Source organism: Stegodyphus dumicola, chromosome 1, assembly GCF_044657685.1.
Source record: "Stegodyphus dumicola isolate Sdum_Otavi_A_Nest chromosome 1, ASM4465768v1".
Lineage (NCBI taxonomy): Eukaryota > Metazoa > Arthropoda > Arachnida > Araneae > Eresidae > Stegodyphus > Stegodyphus dumicola.
Window position 1 is genome coordinate 266,672,535 of NC_140768.1, and position 26,465 is coordinate 266,698,999.

At 32.3% G+C, this 26,465-nt stretch overlaps 1 protein-coding gene across 1 annotated transcript; it reads left to right on the top strand.

Moving 5' to 3' along the window:
* Positions 1–26,465, top strand: LOC118195049 (uncharacterized). The gene is made up of 6 exons (XM_035366280.2): positions 1–157; positions 2,473–2,660; positions 6,084–6,349; positions 11,690–11,849; positions 16,134–16,283; positions 26,261–26,465. Exons 2-6 carry the CDS (start codon positions 2,488–2,490, stop codon positions 26,364–26,366), a joined length of 855 nt encoding a protein of 284 aa, XP_035222171.1. The 5' UTR covers positions 1–157; positions 2,473–2,487; the 3' UTR covers positions 26,367–26,465.

The window sequence follows — 26,465 nt, forward strand, 5'->3', positions numbered from 1 at the left end:
ATACAATAGATGACAGAAATGAAATTGCATGCATAAAATCTCAAATTGTAGATGTATAAAAAGATTTTTATGTTTAAATAAGGCAGATAGATATTAATAATTCTTTGCTACTACTCTCTTCAATGTGAGAAACATCTTGTTGAATTCAACTACAAAGGTAAGATTTTGCGATGCTCTTCTGAATACTTTTAACTGAAGGAAGGATGCCTGCTTAGGCAAAATATGCAATTATTACTGAATAAACGAAACTCAAAATTCATTTTATCAATTTACATTTCAGCACGTAACTTGAACAATCTCCCTGATTATAAATAAAGGAAATCAAGCTCATGGACATATTATTGATTAAGTTATGTGTTAGACAATATCCTTGAGTTAATATGTTATAACAAAATTTCATGGTTCAACTTAAACTACTTAGTTTATCGCAGAACTTTAGAAAGAAAATTAGCGAAACCGCTATTAGCTGAAAATGGTTTGACTGTATTTAATTATTTGAAAATACGCCCACTCATTAAAAATAGTTCTTTGCAATGTAAGCTTGTTCACTAAAATTGTAGAGAATTAGCCAATGTACTAATTTCTTCAACTCGTAAAGGCTCTCAAAAAGGGACATTCGCGTGCATTATTTAATGATTTATATGCAAGATAATGCTTATTTAGCTTCCGTTTAGTACATTATAAGATACTGTTATATCTTATGAAATAACATAGTTTTCTTCGAGAATATCCCATCCTGCCTCACATTAAGTTGAACTCATTTCAGGACTATGTACAGGGAGGGGCAAATATAAGTGGCCCGGAGAACAGAGTTACACTGTTTTCTTGGCCACTTTTATTTGCCTCACCTTATATTTTCCAATGATGATGCGCATTCTTATTACAATTATAATTATTTCCGCAAAATATGTTATTTATGGGGAAGAAGCCTCAGAGGAATTGTAAACTGATGACATGCTAACATAAGTCGAATACAGAAACGCACGGAAAATTCTAAGCGAAGCTCTTAACCTGTGATCCAAAAATCTACCAACGGTCTTATAATTTGAGAATACAGCTAAAAAACTGTCGTTGAATAATATGAAACAAACGCACATTGAATAGTTGTTTGTAAAAGGTAAAATTTCATCAAGAACATAATTATAAAAATATATCTGTAAAAATATAAAACCAAAATGTGTTTTAGAATTGCGTAAATATTTTCATTTAAATATTCATTTTTAATTGTCATTTTGGGATTATTATTATTATTTTACTTGAAAAGTTTAAAACTGGTATCGCGATTTTCAATACACAAATTGCCGTCTATTAAAATCAGCCGCTGAATTAAGTTAGGAATGGAAATATTTGGAATGGAAATGATTTTAACAAGCAACGATTACTGAATTGTAATTTTAATGAATTCAGCTGATGTAATTTTATAGCTCCAACCATTAATCAATAATAATCGAGATGAAGAATTTGTTGCTTTTAAATCGCTTGGTTTGTTAATCAAAAACAGACCGATTAAATTTGAAAGAAAAATATCGTACGCTTTGCTGAATGACAATGCACCGGCACATGGAACTTAAAAAATTTCTATTACGGGCAGTGAAAACACATTTCTTTTATATTACTGAATATCTTTATTAAATCTGAAGACAAATATAACGCTTTCTAAGCGACAGTACTTTTCTTTAATAGCAAAGTTTTCTGATTAAAATCTGAAATAGGAGCATCTTACGCTTTGCCAAGCGTCAAAACATTGTTTTAAAATCGTTGCGTTTGTTAATCACGGTGCCATTAAATTCGCACAGAACATTAAATAAATAAAAAGAAAATTCGAAGCTTAAAATTTGGCTTTGAGGTGCAAATATTTGGGTAGAAATCTATGCGTGTTCGACCTTTGGCGGCTCTAGAAGGCTATGTTGCTCGACAATACAACGAACATATACACACATACAGATTCTTCATCACTTATTTAATGACAGAGATTAAAATAACCTATAATAATCTCTTTCTAAGAACTCACTATTCGAGTTGGTTTTAGGCTGCTGTAGATGTGATTGTTTTATGCAGATAATGTTCAAGAACGATATTTTTTTTATTTTTCATATTTCTCAAAGCTACTGGTTGGCTGCCTCTGAAAGAAACTTCATTTTGTTTAGCATTATTTATAGGATGCTGCATAATATAATCAACTCCATGCCATTTATTCTATTAAATAATACAACTCTATTTTAAATTATACCGTCTGTGTTTTCGATGTCTTGTCACATTTTCAGGCAACAAATTGATTGAGGTGTTTGCGTAATAGCCATAACATATTTTCATATGCATTTCATGTAGCTGAATATTAAATCCATAAAACGTTTCTTTAAAGTTCTAAAAGAATACACCCAAATGAATGTTTCTTTATTTTCATATTAGTATTTTAATATTTGAAATTTCATGTGTTTTAAAATTCTGTCCATTTATCTTCTTTTCAAGTAGCTTACCGCACCAATTATGCGATCTCTCTTTGGATTCCTATTCTGCTCGTTGGTAGTTCTGACAAATGCTCAAAATAAGAAGATTTTTCTTCAGAAACCATCTAACGATCGCAGCGAAGTTCTTCTGATAATCACATTTGTTAATGATGATCCTCAACAAGTAGAACATTGTGAAATATACACAGATGAGTAAGTATTTTTTTTTTTAAGTTTGAATTACTCTTAAAAATCTTAAACTGTAAAAATAGCAGTAACTTAAATTTTTTACTCGAACGAAATAGAAAGTTATTACAGTAAATCAACGGAATACTCTTACGATATTTTATTAATTGCGATGTATACATACGGTTGCGACCTTTTTTTTTCTTTCAATATCGGTTTGTTGACATGATCATACATACACACATGTGGTTCGTTGAAGGAAATTGCTTTCGGAAGGAATAACTTCAAGAATGAATGTCTTGATGCATTTTTACTTCCTTGTATGAAGTAAAAAGGAAGTATTGCAATCGCGAAAAACTTCAGGCATCATATTTCAACGACAATATCCATTTTGACCGCTATTGAATGAATTTAACGATATTTTTGTATGACATCCGTACGTAAGGACATAGTAAAGAACTTCTTGTACCCCCAAAAAATTATAAAACTGATTTAAAATGAATTCTGACGAGAAATTTTCGTGGCGTCTGTGTGTAATTACGTATGTACGTACGTATCTCGCATAACTCAAAAACGAGTAGGCTCAGAACTTTGAAATTTTGTATATAGGATTGCTATGTAGATGAGCATCTCGTATTTGGTTGTAATCGGCTGCACCAAAAGTATGCAAATATATGTATTATATATATATATATATATATATATATATATATCTAGTCTGTTACTCGGCTCAGTAATCTCAGTTTTTTTATTCTTACATGTTTGCAAATTGTGAACTTTTTGCTTTAAAAATAATTTAATTATGTAGTTCTTATTTCCGGCTAAGGTTTTAATGATTTTAGTAAATCTGCATGCAATATTTTTAGAATTATCAACAATTTAAAAGTTGCTTAAATGACACTAAGCCTAATTATGTTTGAAATGGCGGCCATGCTTGTGTACATTTGAAACAGCAGAATAGTAGATATGTTGCTAATCTAGAAAAAGTAAGCTCCGCAATAAGAAAGATAACGCCTTCTTTTATTATTGCGAATTAAATCATGCTTGATCCATTCTGGAATTTATTCGAAGAACTAAGTGTTTAAGATTTACTTCATAATTTTTAATACAGATATTTTAAGTTTTTATGTATTTTTGCCTTGTCGCGAAGTGAAAACTGACTTATTTGAATGAGAAATATTCAATCGCCTGTGAAAGACTGTTTGTTTGTTGTTGTTCTTTACTTAATTTCTTTCATACATTTTATAATCTTTAGATTTATTATAGTATTTGAATATAACATGTGCAATGATTAGATAATAAGAGTGCATTTATTCTATTGTAGTTTATGCGCTATCGAAATAGATTTAATGGTAAACATATATATAGTGAATTTCGAAGAGTGCATTTATTCTATTGTGGTTTATCCGCTATCGACGAAGTAGATTTAATTCAATCCAATAAGTTTAAATGAAATGCAAGAAAAAATGCGTATAATTTAATATTCCGTATGAGGAGGTCATGTAGTGTACACATCAGATATTTTAATCTATAAACTACACTTTTTCTTGTATAGAAGTAAATAAGCAAGCAGCTTAATTTTAGGAGTTCATAGAAAGTTTAAGCGCTTCATTTAAAAGTTTTATTTTAAAGAAAACTTATCGCATCGTCCAGTGGTTATAGCGATTCACGGGACTAGTTACATTTGTCTGCTACATATCAAAGTTTTCAATCTCTATTAGGATATTTACCTTAGAATTTAAGCAAACATTTTTGTCTGTGTTGCCAGATTCCTAGCTTCCATATAAAACGACAATTGTGTAAAGAACATACTTTAATAAGCGTATCTTCGATGTAATACGGAGAAACTGTAAAGCGTTTTCGTCACTGTAAAAGAAAGCGAAAACTGAAAATTTCAAACATGCTCTTGAATTGAGTTCAGATATAAATATAATATAGCATATGCTTAAGTTCACAAATATAACTGGTTGTTAACCGCTGGCCTTGTTGAAAGGCATCAGGACAATGTTTTTGTGAAAGTAAAATGAGATGATTATCAGTGTTGTTTTATATTTGATTATGTAGTAAAATGACGATTTTTGATGAATGTGAAGTAGGACTGCTTTCATCGTTAGATGTAATACAGGATTGCTTGAACTACTTCTTTATTATGTTTAAGTGCAATAACGTCCATCGAGAGATACGATAGATCTTCGTAAAGACCACATAAGTGAATTCTTCTAGTAATGTTATTTAATCGATTTTAATAATCAGGTAATGTAATAAAAGTAAGTACATGTAATTTCTTTTATTTATCTACAGATGTTCGTAATATGGCTTAGTACGGTAATGTTATCAGTTTCTTCGGTTCTGATTACGGTTCACGACGGTATGTCATCAGGCGGATGGTAGGCCACGTATGGCAAAGAATACTGTGCCTTCTAATAAGCAATAAAAATGCAGTCTACCTCAAAAATCTTAAAAAGAAAGGGTTTTCTAAGAGCAGAACAGAATTTTAAGTCGATTATTGGACTAAATTAATGGAAAGATGTTTCATGTAGAATCACTTATAAATCTGATTTCTTTTACAAAATCGTACCTCTATCCTATGATCCTTTTTCCAATGCATCTCGATCGGAAATTTTTTCAAATTACAATCAGAAAATGCCCATAGTATTTTAGAGCTACTAGGTTATTTTTAAAGCAGGAGTGATGAAAAATGAGCAACGCCCTCACCGGGAATCGAACCACGGACCTCTGGAATACGTGCTCAGCGTGCAGACTATTACACTACGAAGGCATGCTAAGAAGGCGGAAGAAATACCTTATATATTTTCCCGTTTGAAGGTCGACTGCGGTTCTTAGGGGACCCAGTCGCCGAATCCTGGGTGTGGAGAATCATCATCCACCACCCTTTCAGTTAGGGCACCACTTGTAGAGACATTAGGTATTTTTGAAGCAGGAGTGATGAAACATGAGTAACGCACTTTCCGGGAATCGAACCACGGACCTCTACAATACGCACCCAAGCGTGCAAACCACACTACGAAGGCATGCTAGGAAGGCGGAAGAAATACTATAATATAGTCAAACGATCTTATAGATGTAATTACATTCATCAGCTCTTCAGCTTCTTCATTCATCAGCATCCGGGGTTTTTATATAAAATCTTTCTGTATTAATTCCATTTGTCATTTTAAATACTTAATATGACATATATATGTAAATGTCATAATGTTATAATTTAATATGCTGCATTCTTTGACTAACATATTACCTATATTTAAAAGTGATTTTGTTTTGTGTCTCAAGAATGTTGCTTAACTGCAAGTCAGAAAATTGCTTTCGTCGTTTACATATTTCGTTTAAACATTCCAGATTTAATAAATATTACTTTTATAAAATGTAACAAATGAAAGCTTTAAGAGTTTTTATTTTTATTTTTATCTAAAAATAAGAAATTCTAACTAGGGCGGTCATCAAAGACGTTTTGCAGGAAGGAGGGGAAGATCAAATCAGTAAACCAAGCGTGAACGAAATGAGAGACCACTTAAAAAACTGCCTGGAGTTTCTACGCAGCAATGCAAGAACTTCTCGCAGTGACTTTCATGGCCTCGAATATTTTAGTGAAAGCAGAAGACGAACACCAATTTCAAGTGATGCAGAAATGAGGGTTTCTCCGGAGACTTTAGAAAAATGGAAATCAGAGCCACATAATTCAAGTACAGTTTTCCCAGGTAATTGGAGATACACTGACGTTTTTTCTCTTTCAAAAATATTAGTGATAATTATATTTAATCACTTCGTTGTTCATCGCAAATAAAACATCAATAAATCTGAAGTAATATTTAAACAATGAGGTAAGAATGCCGTAGGAAAATGTGATAGCTAAAAAGATAATTTTAATTTTAATTTCTTTACATAATTATTTGTCTGAGTAATCAAAGGCAATTTTAATACCTTAAAGATAAAAAAGAAAAGTTAAAAAAGATTCATGACTTATTTACAATATTTCCTCATCTTTGGATAATAAAATAGTAGTATCTAAGAGATGATATTCTATGAAATTGGTGTGAATACTTTCTAGCATGATCTGATTGTTGCTTTGTTGTGTGTTCTGGTGTTCAGCGGTAATTTATCGCGCTCTTACCAAGGCCTCATTGAATCTCATAAAGGGCCTCGCATTTGAGAGTCCATGAGTTGAGTATCATTCATAGAGATAAGAGCAAAAGATGTAAAAAAATCATACACTTTGTCTCCTTTTGATCACTGACTGTTGTAAAAGTACTAAAAAAACGGCTAACTGTCATTTTGCGAAGTCGATAGTCTGGTGTTACTTTGCGGTCTTATGACCACTGATGACTTTACTCATATACAGGACATGCCCGTGTTCCATACACAGTTCGAGATATCAAAATAATGCACCAAGTACGGGAAATTTTACTGATGCAGTTGAATATCGTAGAGAGAGAAATAAACAAAGTTCAAGAAACAGGGAGCAACGCATTTATGATTCTTTGTCTGCGGAGACTGTGGACAGAAGAAAGAATTTGAGGACTTGGAAACTTTGAACTATAAATCACATTTCCATAGCTAGTTGAATTCAAAGTATTCCTGTCTTTGTTCTAATAGGTTAACAGGCGTTGTCTTAACTAATGTTGCATGAATTTGGCAAAAATGATAAAACATTTGTCAGCACTAGAGTAACAAGAGTTTTCAATATAATGTTAAATGTTATTTTAATGAATTCGCAATAGCTTTCGGCTTAATTCTTATTTTTACTCACTTTCCTTCAAGAATTTTGGATTCTGTTGCTCTAAAACCTGAAGTAGGTTTTAGGAGTTTCAAGAATATTTTATCCGGTTACAATATAAATCATCTTGAGATAAACAAATTTGAAACTGCTGTGAAATCATACTGGAGCTGTTCCTCTCCCCCCAAGATAACATTTATTTTTTTTTTTGAAAAGTTTTTAAGTAAATAATTTTAGTAACGTTTACGTATTGATTTTTTGGTTTAGTTTGATATGTTCAGTTATAAAATGTTCAGTCATAAAATTATTTTCTTTCTCCTCCGGTTAAGAACGAATATGGTGCAAATGTAAATAGATACAGCAAGTCTGGCTTACTGATTTTATATTATGCTATTATGGCATGATGATGCACAAAATTATCCTTTTTACTTTAAATGTGTTTAGATTGTCATAATGATTTGTTTTATCTTTGGTTCACCAAAGCATGATTTTAATAAAGACCGAGCTTGCCCGCTGTCAAGACAGACACTTTAAATTTTTGACTTATAAGGTATTTCTCCAGTCTTCTTAGCATGCTTTCGGGATGTAATGGCCAGCACACTCGGCGCGTATTCGAGTCCCGGTGAAGGGTGCTTCTCATTTTTCCTCTCTCCTGCTTCGAAATAACCTAATGCCTCTACAGTAGAGTCCGAACTAAAAAGTGATGGATAATGATTCTTCACCACGAGAATTTGGCGATTGGGTCTCCTAATCCCTAGTCACCCTTTAAAAGGGGGAGTACATAAGGTATTTCCCCCGCCTTCTCAGCACGCCCTCGTGGTGTAATGGCCAGCACACTCGGCACAGATGCGAGAGGTCCATGGTTCGACTCCCGGGGAGGGCGTTGCTGATTTTTACTCTCTCCTGCTTTAAAAAATTCCTAATGTCTCTACAAACTTGTTAAATTTTTTTTTTTCAATTTTTTGAAATTTTTATTTTGTATTAGTATACTGCATACTCAAAGAGATAGACTTAATTATTATTTAATTATCCATCTAAAATATAAAGTTTATGAAAGCAGATTTCGAAACTAATTAGAGATTAACAAACTACTGAAAACCATAAAAATACCATGAAATTCGCGAAAAACGTTTAGAAAGAAATATATAATTATGTGTTGAAACAGACTTTTAAATACTTCATCAAATGTAAATAAACACATAAAATTTAAATTCTGAAAGATTTATGATCAAAAAAGACGTCCTTGATATGGTTTATCAGTAGAGATTATCAATAGAAATGGACCAAGTGGGATAGCAAAACATTTACTAGGATACTAGATAAATATTCATATAGACTTATAAAATCCTATAAAAGCTATGCTATAAACACATTTAATGCTATAAAATCATTTAATGCTTTTAATTAGATATATCATGAATTAAATGCATTTGTATTTAAATCAATCAGATTAAGTCAATAATAATAATAATAATAATAATAATAATAATCTTAAGAACTGCATCCATTGCTTTTAAATGGTTTAATGTGTTACGCAGTAACAAACAGGTTACGTCTAAAAGAAAAAAATTGCCGTAAGGCAACAGACTCGAAAGAAAAATGAAACAAACACATTTGCAGAGAATCAAAGCAAAATCTTGCGTCAAGACAAATAGCGCATTTGGACTAATAAATATTACAAAGTTAATTCGTAACAGCGATAATAATGGTTACTTCATTTTTGTTGTTGTGAATTATCTCACTTGTCTTATAGAATACCTGGAAACAAGCCCACGAAATTTATCGTAGCAAGGAGTGCAAGATTACGCCTCTCGCTGGCAAGAGCCTTGAGCACCAAACAGGTGACAGTATTATAAAATATTTCTCCCGCTTTCCTAGTGTGACTTCATGGTGTAGTGGTTTGCACACTGGGCTGGTATTCCAGAGGTTCGCAGTCGATTCCTGGCGAAGGCGTTTGGTAATTTTTCAATTCTCCTGCTTCCAAAAAATACCTAATGTCTCTACAGTGTGACTTTGCTCAGTTCCGCCCCCAATTTTGATGAAAAATACCCGGGGACCGAGGGTTTCCAACCCCTCTTCCCCTAACATATCCTTTCGACAAGACGTTTGGCTTGCCACATATTTAGAGTGCCCTCATGCCGCAATTGCAGTATAAATTTACAAACATCCATGTCTTCTCCGGGATTAGAGCCCGAACCCTTCGTTATGGCATTCAACTTCGCTAACCCCTATCTCGATTGAGCGGCGACCTAATTTATGAGATTAGCTTTGACTTTAAATGCATAATACCTAAAACGTTATGATATTTCATGGTAGCCATTCAACTCTTGCAATCAAAATTTTAAAGCTTTATTGGTAAAGACATTAAATTTACAGATCAACAGCGAAGCTCTTTCGGCAACGGGCGCTTATTAGCTTATGCTCGACAAATGATGCTGTCTATCCTCAGTTTTGTAAGTCTTTAATAATTTTAAGGCATTTAACTACAGATATAACATACCAATATGCTCGAATTCTTAAAACCTTAAAGGATTTTAGAATTCGAAGCTTCACTTCTTTTCTTTTGCTCGAATATTTCGAATCCTAATTTAAACAGTAGTGAATTTGAGAAAGATTAGTTTTATTATTTATTAATGACAGTATTCACTAAAACAAGAAAGCGACAGCTGCAATTTATGCGGCTCTGGACTGTCAATATAACTTTGTTGTGGCTCTATCTGCCACGCTCATTTAATTTTCTCGTGAAAATTTTTCATTTCTTGATGGGTATAAATCTCAAAATAAATGTTTCTAAAGATAAAATAATTATTCATTAGTTCCGTTTCTTTCTACTTCTTGATTTTAAATTATTCCAGAAGAAATGTAAAGCATTTAAACTGTTATTCAAATATCTTTTTTCGATTTTTATGGAAAAAAAAACAATATTTGAATAACTGTTTAAATTTTTCAAATTATATTGAAAGAATGGACCTAGATAGCCAAGAGATTTCATTACATATTTAAAAGCCTTTTAAAACTACTTTTTCCCTTTAATAAATATTTATGTATTTTTAAAGTTAAATGTTTTTTTTCCAGTTTGTTATAATCAAATTTTTTTAAGCATTTAGTATAAGTTTTTTTCTTTTTTATTATTATTCTTAAGAGAAAGATCTGATTGATAGAAAACGTTTTCAGCGTTATGATCGAATTTAAAAAAAATCTTAAATTTTAGACCATCTCTACTTTCATACTGTTGTATTAGCAAATGTGCTTCATAATTTAAAAAATTCTTTGAAAGCGATAACACCACTAAGCTTCGATAGCAATATCCCTGTCCCTCTTAATGCTCCTTGCAATATAATATTTTCATAGAAGGTACGTTTTTGTTCTTTATTAAAATATCTTATGCATATGTGGAATCTTTGTAATATCAGTCTAATGATATACCACTAACTTTATTGACGAACGATAATTTAGCATCTTCACTTTTTAAGCACATATCTTCTGAAAAAAAAAAAAGATTTTACTCTATATAATTACAAAATTTATCAGGGTCTAGTTTTAAATATACATAATTATTTGCTATCATAAAACTTAGATGCAGTAATATATCGCCTGTTACATTTTCAAGTAGAATTGTTGAGAAAATGAAATTAATCTATTGAAATTACGACCTTTGAAATTTATTCATGTACTTGCACCTCAGATACATAATAAACATATCTCTCTTTACATATTCATGACAACTGTGATGCATTTAGAAGTCTCCACAGTTATATCTTTGTAGGTTCCTTTATGTTAATTATTTTAAGATTTTGATCTTTACTGACACTTCTTCCTTCCATTTCCAGGCCAGAATGTAAGATGAGTTTTTAGACGGTAAGACATAGAGTTTTCTGCTTTTCGACTCCCCGTTATTAAGTTGTTGGTAGCTCAGATAAAGTAGTTTTCGTCCTTGCATTATAATTACCGATATTGAATATCCACACCTGTTAGATTTGTGAGCCAACTTCACGTTTAATTGATCTGCGTAGCCTTGGACTCAAGCTCATTTAATTTAAATTTTACATTTTAAATTATATTACTATAAGTTATTTCGAAATAAGCGCTGGCTGAGCTTCTAAGCACCAGGTGCGCCTTCTCTTCTTCCATAGTTTTAAATAAAGGGTCTTTTACACCCTTCTCAATGTTCAGTTGTTATTTTAAACTTAGCGACAATTCGCTGCTAGAGTAACTATACTTTGGATGCAGTTTGTGATAGCCAAGAGGTTTACTAAACTTTATACCTTCATAATAAATACGGGTTTTTTCATCTTGATAAATATTTTCATTTAACATCTTTCAGGGACAAAGTGGTGCGGTGCGGGTGATAAAGCTCAGAGCTACGATGACCTTGGGAGCGAAGCGGAGACTGACAAATGCTGCAGAGCTCATGACCTCTGTGATGACATGTTGAGATCTGGAGAGAAGAAAGGCGATTTAATCAACGATTCGCAGTTCACTCTGTAAGATGTTTTTCATATTTACTATATTTTGTTGCACATTATATCTATTATTCCTACTTGAAGTACAGTATTCTTACAAATGATTTTTTGGCTTTGAAGACACTGTGTAGAGACATTAGGATTTTTCTTCGAAGCGACAGAGATGAAAAATTAGCAATCACTTTCGCCGGGAATCGAACTACGGACCTCTGGAATACCGGCACAGCGTGCAGAACCACTACACCACAAAAGCACTCTAGGAAGGCAGGAGAAATACCTTATAACTGTACTATAACTAAAAATAATAAGTACCATATGAAGTGAAGTAAATATAATTCTGATTTTAGTAATAACTCTTCAAATGTTCGATGTGTGTTTCTCTTGTTATTCGAAACTGATGATCATTAATGCAAATGTAGTACTATCCTTCTGCAGTGCTGCTGGCAGGTGGAGAACATTGTCTGTAATGTAGCCCGAAAGGGACAAATCAATAGGTATTAGGGAAAAATCAATAGTATAAATTAAATTATTAAGACGAGAGACGTTGGTAAGCATCTGAACAATGCTAAATCCTCTTCCCCATGTCAAACAGTCAATGATGTGGGAGCTCATTACGATCAGTTAGTACTGATTAACTCCATTGTGATAGAGAAGTGATCCTCTATTTTCTAGAATAGGAAATTTGCATTTGAAGAAAATACTATAGTTGCAGCGTATCAAAATATAGTATACCCGTCGGAATGTTCTCGAAGCTAGAAAATGGTCCATATACCTTTGTCTGTAAAATGGCACAAATGATGATTTATTTTGGTGAATCACGTTTTTGTTCAACAAGAGCATCAAAACGGTCCATTTTGTCAAAACATTTTGATTTTGGTTTGAGGAAACATTTTGATTTTTTTCCAAAATCAAAATGCTTCCTCTTATCCGGACGGTTTGTCATTCTGAAAAAAAAATGAGACTTTTTTTTTATATAGAACAGTTCAAGCATGACAAAATTTGTATTATTTAAGATAATCTTCTGGCTCGAAAGCACCCGAAAACGGATCAATCTGCAAAAATTGGAGACATCCTTAAAAATGGTTTTAGTTGGAAACACCATCGCAAACGCTTGTATTTTTGTTAGCTGACGAATAGAAAGTTCGAGTCTAGAGACTTTGACTTTTGTACATTGATTTTTAAGGGCTATGTACGAAACCTTTTCTAGCTTTTTCCACTGTTACATTAGAAACACTTAGTCATGCAGAGTTTTTGCTTTTACACAGTCATCTAAAGTTCTTGAATTGTCGATAACATCGCAGTACATCTGGTAGCTTGACAGATCAGTACTGATCTTTAAAACGAACTGCAAAAATTGATAAACACCCTTCATATTCTAAAAGACAAAAGTTTTTTTTTTCTTTTTTAACTCGTTATTTTGAAAATGCAAAATACATCAATTACACGGTATATTACAAGAACCACTACAAGGGCAAATTTAAAACCTAATTAACTATTTACACTAGATTTTCGGAGCATTTGCATTTGTTGAGACCATAAACTAATATGCTTGTCTCACAGGAAAGCCTTGGCGAAAATTTATTATACATGAATATTTATATTTTTCCCTCTTGTGAAAATTTAAAGGTCATAAAGAAGCCATAGTATAATTTTCCTGGTAGCCAGTTTATGTGAAAAGAATTAAAAGCATTATTCGAAATTATTGAGAATATATCAGAGAATATTTTAGATGGTTGAAATAATATGTATAAATGTTAGTAATAAAACCTTGAACAAATATTTGAAAAAATATTTTAAAAATTGTTTTTCAATGATTCATTTAGTTACATTGAAGAGTAACGTATTTTTATAATACGGATAAAAAATAAGCTGATCTTAGGCATTGCTGACAGGCAAAATCTCTATTTATTCCGATATTTGTTTATATCAGATAAAAATCTCTGACTAGAAACAAACAAACAAAACAAAAGATTCGGTACCAGATATGCTATATTTGACACCAAATATCTTCCACTAATTCAATTAAAATTTCAAATAATGAGAAAACTTTTCAAACAGATGTACTTTAAATTAAAATCGTTTAAAGTTGTTTTACGAATGTAACAGTGGAAATCAATGAGAAGATAGGCGGCAAATTTCACAAATATCCAATGCAATTCTGATGTATTACAAATGGCCAAAAAAACCGTAAAAAGAAGAAGCAAAGGATTACGTTTTTGCTCAGCATTTCAAGGAAACGTTTAAGCTTCTCTTTACATAAATTAATCAGAAACACCATTATTGCTGGATATTCAAAACATCAACCATTATGATTTTGAAAATCTTTACAATTCATTTTCAATCCTGCTTTTACAGTGGATATTAAGAAGGAAGTAAAATGTATAGAGCAATGGTTGGCAACATGCTTTGCCCCATGCACTCCCTTCAATCCGAAAGGTCACCAACTCCTTTAACTTGCCGGTAAACAAACACAGTTCATATTGGAAACTACAAAATTAACGAGCTTAACCTTGATTAAAAGCTCTGGAAGAAATCGGGACTAACAAAACCTTTTGCAGGAAAACTAAGTTGCAGCAGGAGAAAATCTAATTTAGAGTAACACCAGCTTGCTGCTGTCAAAAACCTAGCAACTAGAAGCTTATTCATACTTTAAGTAAACTGCATCCTGGTAGAAACTGATAAAAGTGGAAAAGCTAAAACAATAAATCAGTCAACTAAAATAAAACCTCAGATAATTCTATCGATTATGAGACGTAGACTAGAGGGTTCTCAGATCTCTAGATGTGCAGTAGTACAAAACTCACCAAGTTCAAAAAAATTATTTTAAAAAACGAATATATTTTTCTTAAGTTATCAAAAAGGCTGCAGCAAGAGGAAGCAAAACCGATTTTAAATAAAGTTCTGGGGAAAGAGAGTCACTGAAATAAAACAGATCTTCCTAAAAATGAAAGAAAACTTCATTATCCAGAGAACAAGAGCGCTACGTTACTGACTTGTAGAACCTAGAATAGAATGTAAAAAATGTATGATTTATAAATAATGTATAACTAACTAATTAATTTAATTTATAAATAATGTAGCCATCACTATTTTAAAAGTTCTGTTTGATGAAGATAAAAGGATGGTCAAAATATTCTAGAAAATGAAGGAAGAGGTTATAACGGTTCTTTTCCAAGAATAATTTACGATTTACACACTGTCTCAGTATCCTACTACTTAGGCTTAGATTCACCTATGACAAACTAGAAGCGGAATCTTTCTGACTAAGTATGGCAACAATCAGAATATAAAATTTATTTTTTAGCCTTGGTGGTTCATTTAGTAAGTCATCAGAATTTCGTTTAACTAACAGGTTTCTTCCCCTAATACTTTTTCCGAAATTTCTTCTGTATGTTTTAACTCTGTTTTACATAAATAACTCGCATTTATAATGTGTTGCATGGACTTCTGGACGCTTCGGGAAAATCGGAGCTTTAAAAAAAGGTTCTCTCGAAACTTCCGAAAGGTCGCCAGGTTGGCAAGAAAGCGCCACAATTCGTCAAGCTTGTGACAGAAATTGTTGCAAAGGCCCATCAGGAACGTTTTGTTTATATTTTTTCTTCTAATTGAGATAATTTAACAATTTAAATGCTGCTGCATTCCGAATGAAAGATCTACAATTCTATATAAGAAATAAACTGTTATATATAAAACAACGTGACCGCAAAATTAATTGTTATGTACAAAAAACTGTTATATACAAGCAACGTGACGACAAAAATCAATTGTATACAAAATAAACCCTAACAACAATTACCCTAAATACAAAAACCAATAAGTAAATAAAATTATACACGATATTACAGCACCACTAAAAAAACCCAATGCAGCGAAGCGAATTTAAATATTTACAAGAATTTACATGCATATGGAATTTCTGTGCCTGAGTAAATTCTCTATCAGCTACTCTCCTTCGGAAAACAGACTATTGGTACCCTAAGAAAGTACTGCAGCACTTTCTTCAAACAGATTAATCGATGCAAAGATATATCTGTCTCACTTATATATCGATACAGTTTCTTTCTAGGAAAGAAAGTTAATTAAGCCTTGCCTTCAAAGTTTTGTAAAGTAACAGGGAATTAATAACCAGTGTTTTATAAATACAGCAGCATAGTATTCATATACCAACAGAAAGGTTCCATCTTTTTATTAAATTTACAAATTATTGTGATACCCCGTTTCTCATTCTATGCATATACTAAAAAATGAGTAACAAATTCACATTATAATTTTCCATGTTATTCTTAATTTGATAACTTATTTCAGGCTGAGTTGCGGATGTGATGAGGAATTTTACTCCTGCTTGGAAACGGTTAACACAGGCACTGCTAATACGATTGGCAATTTGTATTTCAATTTACTCGATAGGAAGTGCTACAAGTTAGATTATCCAGTTGTCAAATGTTTGAGATACAAGTAAGTCACTTTTGCATGAATTTTAATAAATGCCACCTAATTGGGAATATTTCCTTTATTAAATAAAGTCTATAAAATATTACCTAGAAATAGTTTAGTTGAAAAAACCGTCATTTAAAATAGATTTATAAAATGAGTAATATAAAATGAATCAGCTGTTTAATATTTATTCTTAATGAATTTCACATGCTTTTATTCATATTATATATAGGAAAAGTAATTATGTTTTAAATATCTTAACTGATATTTATTGAAGAAATGTGATAATTTAAAATGTGAAATTGAATTAATAAGATATACGGCATATCTAACTTACAATACTCAGCTCATAAATTCTGTTTTCAAAGTTTATGATGTAAGACTTAATTAAAATTTTTTTTGGATTGGGAATTATGAAAGAAGTTTACTCTTAAGTAACGAGTATGAGTTGATTTAAGCAGTTCCTGGCGACATTTGGACATCAACAGGCGAGACAATTCCGCTTTCAATAGTGCTAATAATAAAAAGGTTACCATGAGGCTTTATTGATTAGCTCCTGTATAATTTTAAATAATTTCTTATTTAAAATCAAGTTTAGAAAAAGACCTTTTATCACTATGGAATGAAAAATGGTCACAAGAAGAAATAGGTAGATTCATATCTACTCCAACAAAACATCTTATCTCAACTAACCTCACCATAACATTTTTTTAACAGCCCATGGTCCTTTTGCATCATATCTACATCGTTTTAATTTACATCATATAGATAAATGCATGTGAGTAACTACATGAACTATCGATCGTTATATGCTTGAACGTGATATAATCAAAGATTTACATTTTCAACCATATACATCAGAAAATGCCAAACTATGGTTCAAACAACTACTAAAACATAACTTCCTTAGACGAAAGTTCCAAAATCTAATAAACTATTTATCAATAAACAGCGACAATATAAAAGCATAAATATTACTATATTGTATTTACTTAATGAAAAGTAATTGCTATATTACCAAAAACAACTATTATGTTACTAATATGCAGTTGCTAATGTTATTGATATATTATTGATATGTTATTGGTATTATTATATAACCAAATTATGTAATATTGTCCTTATTATGTAAATATTGAGAAATTTATAATAAATAGAAATCTGTTGGTTTGTGCATTAGCACTGAAGGAGTAATGAATAAGTTTCTTCAGGCGCAGTTTTCATTAAAGAATCATAAGTCAAAAAATTAACTACGAAATCTTTATTTAATAAAATAGGAGAATTTTGCTTAACTTAAGCATAACAAAAAGTAATAATCTTCACAGACATTAAAACACTGAATTATCGAAAAGGAGATAACTTACATACAAATATAAGTCATACATCTTCAAGCATACCTATTTAGGCAATAAGAAAAAACAGGAACATACTTTGACACGGTACCTGAAAAGAGAAAGTACTAACTGAATTAGACCTTTAGCCGTGATAAAAGTAGTTAGGGTGAAAATCGAATATACTGCATTGCACGCGAACTTTACTTTCTCTCGCCAATATATATCTTGGCGCACGTTCGTTTCGTATGCCTTTCGAGTTTCATTATGCAAAATACCTAAATTTATGCTAACAAAAACAGTGGATGGACCCACGTAATAAGCAAATAAGCAGATAAGTCGTCATGATGGTATAGATGCTTATTTCGAGGTTTCCTGTCCTGTATAATTGTCGCGAAATAAGTATTTCATCGAAAGCCCCAACATTGGACTTCATGCTTAAGTAAATCGTAATTCGAGGGGAAAAATAAAAGAAGTAAATTGACGATAATATAAAAAATGCATTTCACTACAAATAACTTGAAAATTGATTACTTTAAATTAATTTAATGTTTACAAAAGAATAAAGTTTTTAACACTGTCCGGTAATCTCATCTCTTTTGCCGAAACACGTATGGTTTTTATTTGATTATGCCACCGTATGCGAGGGCTAAGTGATGTCTTCTGCAGGACGGACTTTGTGCTCCAGGTTAAATTCAGAAAATATCAGCCTCTTTAGTTCTTACGTACGTTGTGTGTTTTTTGCAAATCATGTTTACTTAGATTATGTTTTATGATTGTACCTTCTTTGGACAAAGTACGTTTTTTTATTAGCATACAATAACTGATTTTCCTGACGGTATCTTTGGACCATATTTAATGCAATAGCGTTCTTTTCCTGCAATGTCTTGAGCGGCCAATTTACTTGAACACATCTCTGAAAGAGAGACTTTAGAAAGGATAAGTTTTGGGGAATGACCCTCTCATTCTTAGGAATGAAACATTTCAAATAGTTATTTTGCAGTTCTCTGAAGCAGCAAGTTAAGTGACTTTGTACAAGGACTTTGAATTTAAACAGTCTCATAACCGAAGTTTGCAGAGATGTGAATCTTACAGTGTTTTGGCATTTTAAATTAAATATTTAGTATTGAGTACTTATGAGCGTTACTGCTAACGGTGAGCCTTTTGAACAATATCTGCAGTAATCTGCATTATTCCTTTTTATGACTTTCTAGTTTCTGGTAATATCGGAGGCATATGTATGGAAATTACGTTTTGTTTTACTTCAGTATTTTTTTTAATGTATGTACTTAAATTGCCCAATATTCTTACAGCTATAGAGCCTCCCTCTCTTTCGTAACATAAACTAGATGAAACCTCTGAAAATATAAGCAACCTTTCGCTGTATCTTGGAAATTATAATATAGACTCGGAAAGGGTATATTAGCAACTTTTATTCAAATCAGTAGGTTACCATAAGGCACTGCTCTCGCTCCCATAGCCAGGCAGCATTCTTGACGTAACTCAAAGTAAAGCATTTAAAGTTAACTATGTAGGAATTAGATTGTAATTTAGCCTAAAGACTATACAGATGGAATGCACGCAAATTGGCTCAGACCCAATATCGACGTGACAAGCTTAATGGCGAGAACAACGCTGCGCCTTAAATAAACTGCTATCAAGAAAGTCATCTGATAACGCGCTGTAATGTATTTTGCAGTAATTTACAAAACAGACAATCTTCTTAGTAGAACATAAATTTTATTTCTAGTCACGGTGATAGACAAAATTTATACAATTCTTAAGTGGCAAAATTTTCATACTACTCCTAGCTGTAAAAATCTTCAGAATTCTCATCTTTTTTAAAACAATATCTCACGTTACTGAGTAACGGTTTAATACAAATATGACGTTGCCACTTCAACAATAATTATATTTATTTATTAAATAACAAGATATTACAACCTCTCCCCCATCCAGATAAACTTTAATTTAGATTTTTATAAATTAAAGTTTACGTTTTTTTTCTTTTTTTTTTTTTTTTTTTTCTAAACAACAATATCAGCACAATACAGAATTGAAATACAAGATATAACATAATAACATACACTAAGGAAGAGATGAAGGAACAGAATATTTTTTATCTATATAGAGAAACAAATTATTTAATCAGGCCACGGAGTACGACTTAATGCGTCTACATTTTTATGGGTTTTACCACTTCGATGAACGATCGTGTAATTGTAGGGTTGTAGTACTAGTGCCCATCTCATAAGTCGTGGATTTAGACTCACATTATTTTTGAGCCAAACTAAGGGATTATGATCGGTCATGATGAGGAATTTAGTGTGCCCCTCTAAATAACATTGAAGTTTCTTTACAGCAAATATTATGGCGGCGCATTCCTTTTCTGTCGTAGAGTACTTTTTTCAGTTTCTGTAAACTTCTTACTGAGGTATAATACTGGATGTTCATTGTCTCGTTCATCGTTTTGAGCTAAAATGACACCCATACCAGAGTCTGAAACATCAGTTTGCAAAATAAACTCCTTATTGAAATCAGGTTAGTGTGACAGAGGCTTTTGTGGCAGTTTTTCTTCTTCAACAACTTGCTCTTGTCTGTTTAGTTTCTTTAAAAACTTCTTTTTGACTTGCATCTCAACTCCAGAACTTGGCAATTCATCTGGAACTTTTAACTGAGAATCGTTTAATTTTGTCAGTTCTTTCTTTTCAGATAGTTTTTGTTTGTTGCGAGATGAACCTTTGTTCTTATCTGTTACTTGCATTCTCATTGAATGTGGCAACTTTGAGTACCCTCTGTCATGTTTATGCCTCTTTGCTAAGTTTTCTGACGCGAGCTTATATTCTGAATGTATTTTTAATTTCTCAGCTTTAGAAGCACCTTCATGAGTTCTTTTATAAGAATTTCTTTGATCTGCTGCTAACGAACTGTCAAACACATCTTTACTTTTTGGAGAAGAAGGAAATGGGGAACTTGTAGAGGAATAATCATACACATGATCCATAGAAGATGAATTACCAGGTAAATAAGGTGAGTCAACTTCCATATAAAAAAACTTCAGTTTTCTCATCAAGAGATGAATGCTTAGATTATTTGTCAGATTTCTGTGAAGCATTGACAGGAGCTTGACTTTTAGGAGGGTGAGTATTGACCAAATCACCTTGAGTTTTAGTACTATTATTTGTTTGGTTCTGTATCAAAGATGTATAGTTCTGCATTTGATCCCTATATTTTTCAGGAATAACAATTAATTCCCTTTCATTTCCCTTTTTATCTATTTTGTTTTTCGCAAACAAACCGTTTTCTTTTTCTTTGAAATCATTTGTGTTTCTGAAATTTTCGCTTTTAGCTTCTCTAAGCAATGAGGCTAGATCTCTACTTTGATGCTGAGATTCAATTAATTCCTTAGAATTAACATTAATTACTTTCTTCATTTCTTTGTCTTTATCGTCAGCTTGCATTAAAATATCTTCATCAGTCTCAATAACAGACAGTGCTTCTGGTTTTCCCATTTTAGTGTCTCTACTTCGATCTTCTTCACGAGATCGTTTTACTTGAGATCGTGTCAAAACCACATTTATCTTTTCTAAATTTAAGAATTGTTTATCTCTGAACAAGTGGGCAGTTTTGTTACCCAATACGTATCTGCCAGGATCATTTGTAACAACGGCTGCATTTGTCTTTATATGACCAAGTTCGCAATTAACTTCAACTTCCGCTAACGGTAGACACACTAAATGGTCATTTAAAAGATATTGCACGCAGACATGTTCTCCAGTCATTTTTGCGTTATCAATGTATTTTCGAGAAATAACATCAACAGTGGCTCCTGTGTCTCGAAGAATAGGCATTTCATACCCATTCACTAAACCGTTAATTGTATATGTCTCTAACAAATCATCATTCGAAGATACGCAATTTATCTTTTCATTTGGTTTTAAGCGAGGACACTGAGGCTTAAAATGTTCGTATGATCCACCCTCGAAACAACGTGGGCGATATCTTTTGTCATGTAAATTTTCTTGGTTTTTGTTTTGGAACTGATTCTTTTGCTGATGATCTTTCTTGTATTTTGAATCATCCCATTTATCAGAATGCTTAAAATGAGGCGGATGCTCTATTTTTTCACAAAATTATCATAACGCGGTTTAAATGATCTTTTGTTAATTTTCTCAGTCTGACTGGCAGAAAATTTCGGTTTTATTGTTTTTCTCACATCTTCAAAATCTTCAATTTTCTTAACCATTTCAGTAGGTAAAATGATGGTTGTCCATTGATCCATAAAATGTTCTTTGAAATCAGAATTATGCTTTTTAATTTGATCAACCAGCATGAGATCTTTTAGCTGTTCAAAAGTTTTAATGTTTAATCCGTTAAGCCATCCTTCTAAATAATTCTTTAATTCATAGTAGAAATCATACCAAGTACTTTCAGTAGATTTTTGGTGTTTATTAAATACTTGTCGAAATTTTTCCGCACTCAATTTAAATCGTTGTAACAGTAAAGTTTTTACATATTCATACTTATTCGCGTCCTCTTCTGGTTCTCTAGCAATAAGCTGAACAATGTCAGGAGGCAGCAATGAAATAAGTTGAGTCACTTGATTTTCAGCAGGTTTATTCATTATTTTAGCCTGACGCTCAAATAACACCAGAAATAAACTTATTTCATCTTCTTTAGGATTGAAATGTGGCATGACATCATGAATTCTGATTTTTAAAGGCTGCTTAGGTAACTGCGTAGTTTCTACCGGCTGTGCTGTGGCAGCCATTGCTTCCAACTGAAGTTTCTGTAGCTCAAAGGCTCAATTCGCTCTTCTCTTTCAAGCTCTTCTTTTCTTTCTTCTCTTTCGCGTTCTTCTCTTCTTTCTCTTTCCTCTCTTTCGCGTTCCTTTTCTCTTTCTTCTCTTTCGCGTTCTTTTTCTCTTTCTTCCCTTTCGCGTTCTTCTCTTCTTTCTCTTTCTTCTCTTTTGCTTTCTTTTTCTCTTTCTCTAGCTTCTCTTTCGCGCTCTTTTTCTCTTTCTTCTCTTTCGCGTTCCTTTTCTCTTTCTCTTTCGCATTCTTCTTTTCGTTCCCTTTCTTCTCTAATTGCAGCCAGTAGTTCTAGAGTAAACTCCTCATCATAATCGGGACTTTCAGTAATCAGTTTATGCAACTGAGCAATCTTAAATTCAGGTTTCACGGTTAAACCTAACTCTTCTGCTAGTACTTTTAAATCCTGTTTTTTACTCCTAGCTAAGAATGACATGTTGACACAAGTAACTTAAAACATTCGCTTATCCCATCTGTTGCGAATTGTGCCAGATTATATGCTCTTCCCAAAATTCATAAAAGTGGTATTCCTTTCCGCCCTATTGTATCAAATTTAGGTACTGCCTCGTATCCATTAGCTAAATATTTAGTTTCTAGATTTTCCACTCTATTAGACAATAACATTTACACCATAAAAAATTCAATAGAGTTTGTAAAAAAGGTTAAAAACATTTCTCCTCGTAATTTACTCATGGTTTCTTTTGATGTAAAATCATTATTCACCAATGTCCCGGTGGAGGGTGCATTAAGATGTCTAGAAACCAGACTTCGCGAATTTCATTTCTCTTGCATCGAAATTGATGAGCTAATTTCTCTCACTCAACTCTGTTTGAAACAAACATATTTTGTTTTCCAAAATAAATATTACAAGCAAACTGAGGGATTAGCCATGGGAAGCCCCCTCAGTCCCATCCTGGCTGATATCTACATGCATTATTATGAATCAAAATTATTTGAAACTTTAAACTTTCCGGCATGGTTCCGCTACGTAGACGATACTTTTACCCTGTTTGAAGGTAATAAAGATGATTTAAATAGAGTTCTTTCAACAATGAATTCTATTGATCCTGCTATTCAGTTCACTTTTGAACTTGAGACTTGCAATTCTCTTCCGTTTCTCGACATTCTGGTCACACGTAACACATCCAACTTCAGTACTACAGTTTACCGTAAACCTTCATCGGTTTGCCTTCCACCACACTTTAAATCATGTCATCCGACTAAACAAAAGTTAGCTTCATTTTATTCCTATGTTTTCCGTGCTCTTCAAGTTTGCTCCTCCAAACTAGCCCTTGATGAAGAACTAAATTATTTAAAAGCAATAGCTATTGACAGGGGTTTTTCACCCAACATTATTAATCAAGCAGTTAAAAAATTCTCATCTCAACACACTAAAAGCCACACTCTTATTTTAGGAGATTATAAAAATTATGTTGTCATTCCCTTCTTTACATCAATTAGCTATAAAGTTGCACATATTTTGCAGAAATTTAACTTTCGGGTTGTTTATTCTCCCATCAATAAAATTCCAACTTCTATACTCAAGGACCCCATTCCGGATATGAATTCCTGGGGTATTTATAGGATTCCTTGCCAGTGCGGTTTAATTTACATTGGCCAAACTAAGAGAGCCTTAAAATTTCGCGTCAAAGAACATGAGGCATATGTTAGAAAAAAGGAAACACAGAAGTCTTCTATTGCTCAACATTGTTGGTCCGAAAATCACACTTTCAATTTTTCTGCTGCCAAAATTATTCAAAAAACATCTTCCATTGGAGAACTGGATTTTCTAGAGGCATTTCACATTCATAAAAATCTTTCTGTTCTAGTTAACGATCCTAATTCCAATCCAAATTTGCCTTCGGCTTTTAGAGAAATTATGTTTTAGTTCTGGTTTCGCCAACAGATGGCGCCACTTGCTTATTCTTGTCCAGGCTTTCTTATCTTATCTAAACATTATTTCCTATCTTGTTCATTTGCGGTTTTGCAGCTGAAGATGGTGGTTCGGTGAAACCATCGAAACTAGTCCTGTGAAAATTTTGTAAATTAACGCTGATTTTTGTTGTTTGACTTCTGAATTAGTACAAGTTACCTTTATTAGGCTTTCTTTTGCAATACAATCTAAAAGCGCGTACTTGTATTAAAAATATATAATTTTTCGCGAGACTTAATTTCTCAAGTACGAAATTCACACTAACCAATTGGAGAGAATTATTTAAACAACTTTGCCAGGTTGGCACAAAATACTATAATACTACGTCGGGATGACGTTTTAACTCAGTATTCACAACCCTCATTAGCTATAACTATATAAACACCTTTGCCAGTTAGGCAATTACCCACGTCAGTTTGACGATTTTACTATCTATCTCCATGCCTCGTTGGCGATAACAAAAACAATTTTTTGCCAGTTTGGCAATTCAACTTTTAGAATATACAATCTTTAATATGTCGGGATGACGTTACTATATACCACACGCCTGTATGGCGAGAACTAAGAAAAAAACTTTTGCCAATTGTGCAGTATAATCAAATCACACGTCAGTTTGACGTTGCTACTTATTTTCCACGCGCCTGCTTGGCAACAAATTCAAAAACTCAGCTAGCAGCTCTTTTTTTTTTTTTTTTTTTTTTTAGTAAGTAAAGCATAAATAATAATTTCAAAATACTTCTTTACCACAAATATCAATTATAATTTTAAGCTGAATATTTTAGTGTCAGTTATTTTTAAACAAAATCTTACACGATAAACTATAATTCTGAAATAAAGTATTAAAATTCAATAAAAGCTTTTTTAAGAAAACCAAAAGTTAATCTTATCTTCAGAGATCAGCAGTATCCTGTTTCCTGTTTTGACAGATTTTTGCTCGGACGCAAGTTATAGAAACACAGAAGATAACCTTTGAATGATCTGCTTCAAATCTGGCTTTAAAACGGCAGACTTCTTACATCCATTTCTCCTTGAAATAAACAAACTCGGCAATTGGTATCAGCAAACTTGTTCTGAAAAATTCAGCAAATTTCTGGGATTAGGAGACCAGTACCATCGAAATTGATAATTGCACTCCTAATTTCCAGGATCTCGGTGGAACCTCCAATTAATTAAGACTGTAATGTATTTTGCAGTAATTTACAAAACAGACAATCTTCTTAGTAGAACATAAATTTTATTTCTAGTCACGGTGATAGACAAAATTTTATACAATTCTTAAGTGGCAAAATTTTCATACTAATCCTAGCTGTAAAAATCTTCAGAATTCTCATCTTTTTTAAAACAATATCTCACGTTACTGAGTAACGGTTTAATACAAATATGACGTTGCCACTTCAACAATAATTATATTTATTTATTAAATAACAAGATATTACAGCGCTCTTCAGTAGGCGAACATGCTGTGATTCTACAATCTAAAACCTTCCTATAAACAATATTTCTTTCTACCTCACTTGGATATGCGCGAAATTTAAATGAACATTTTAGCAAGAAAACTGGAAGAGAGAAAGACGGTATAGATAAACGACATAAAATAAATGGTTTGTAAACCTAAATAATTCTTGTATAATAAATGTTCTAAAATTTTGCTATTGAAAATTTTGCCCTATCATCACTCATTTTACAAGATATTTTCTTTAATATATACCTAGCTGTGCTACATAATTTATGAAGTGACAGCATACTCTTAAATTGTGTATCTCGCTTCCTCAATTCTTTAATTGAAAGATGAAATCATGCATAAGGCTCTGAGAGAAAATTCTGTACATATTAAGTTTCATTCGTAAAATTTGATGTCCGCTTGTCATTAAATTTTATATTTTAAAGAGTAAATTGACTAAATTACAAAATAATTTATTGCAGGTTTCTCAGCTCAACGTGCGCAGAATATGAACGAGACACGACGGCTCCAATGGTTTTACAATGGGCAGAAGCTAAGCGGTACAACAAAATACCTTTCATTGGATAAACTTAACTTTTCATTACAAAAATGTCAATCCCTGTGTGATAAAGCAAGTGGAATTTTGCAGTCTTTCACATGCTTATATTTATTAAATTGAAAAAATTA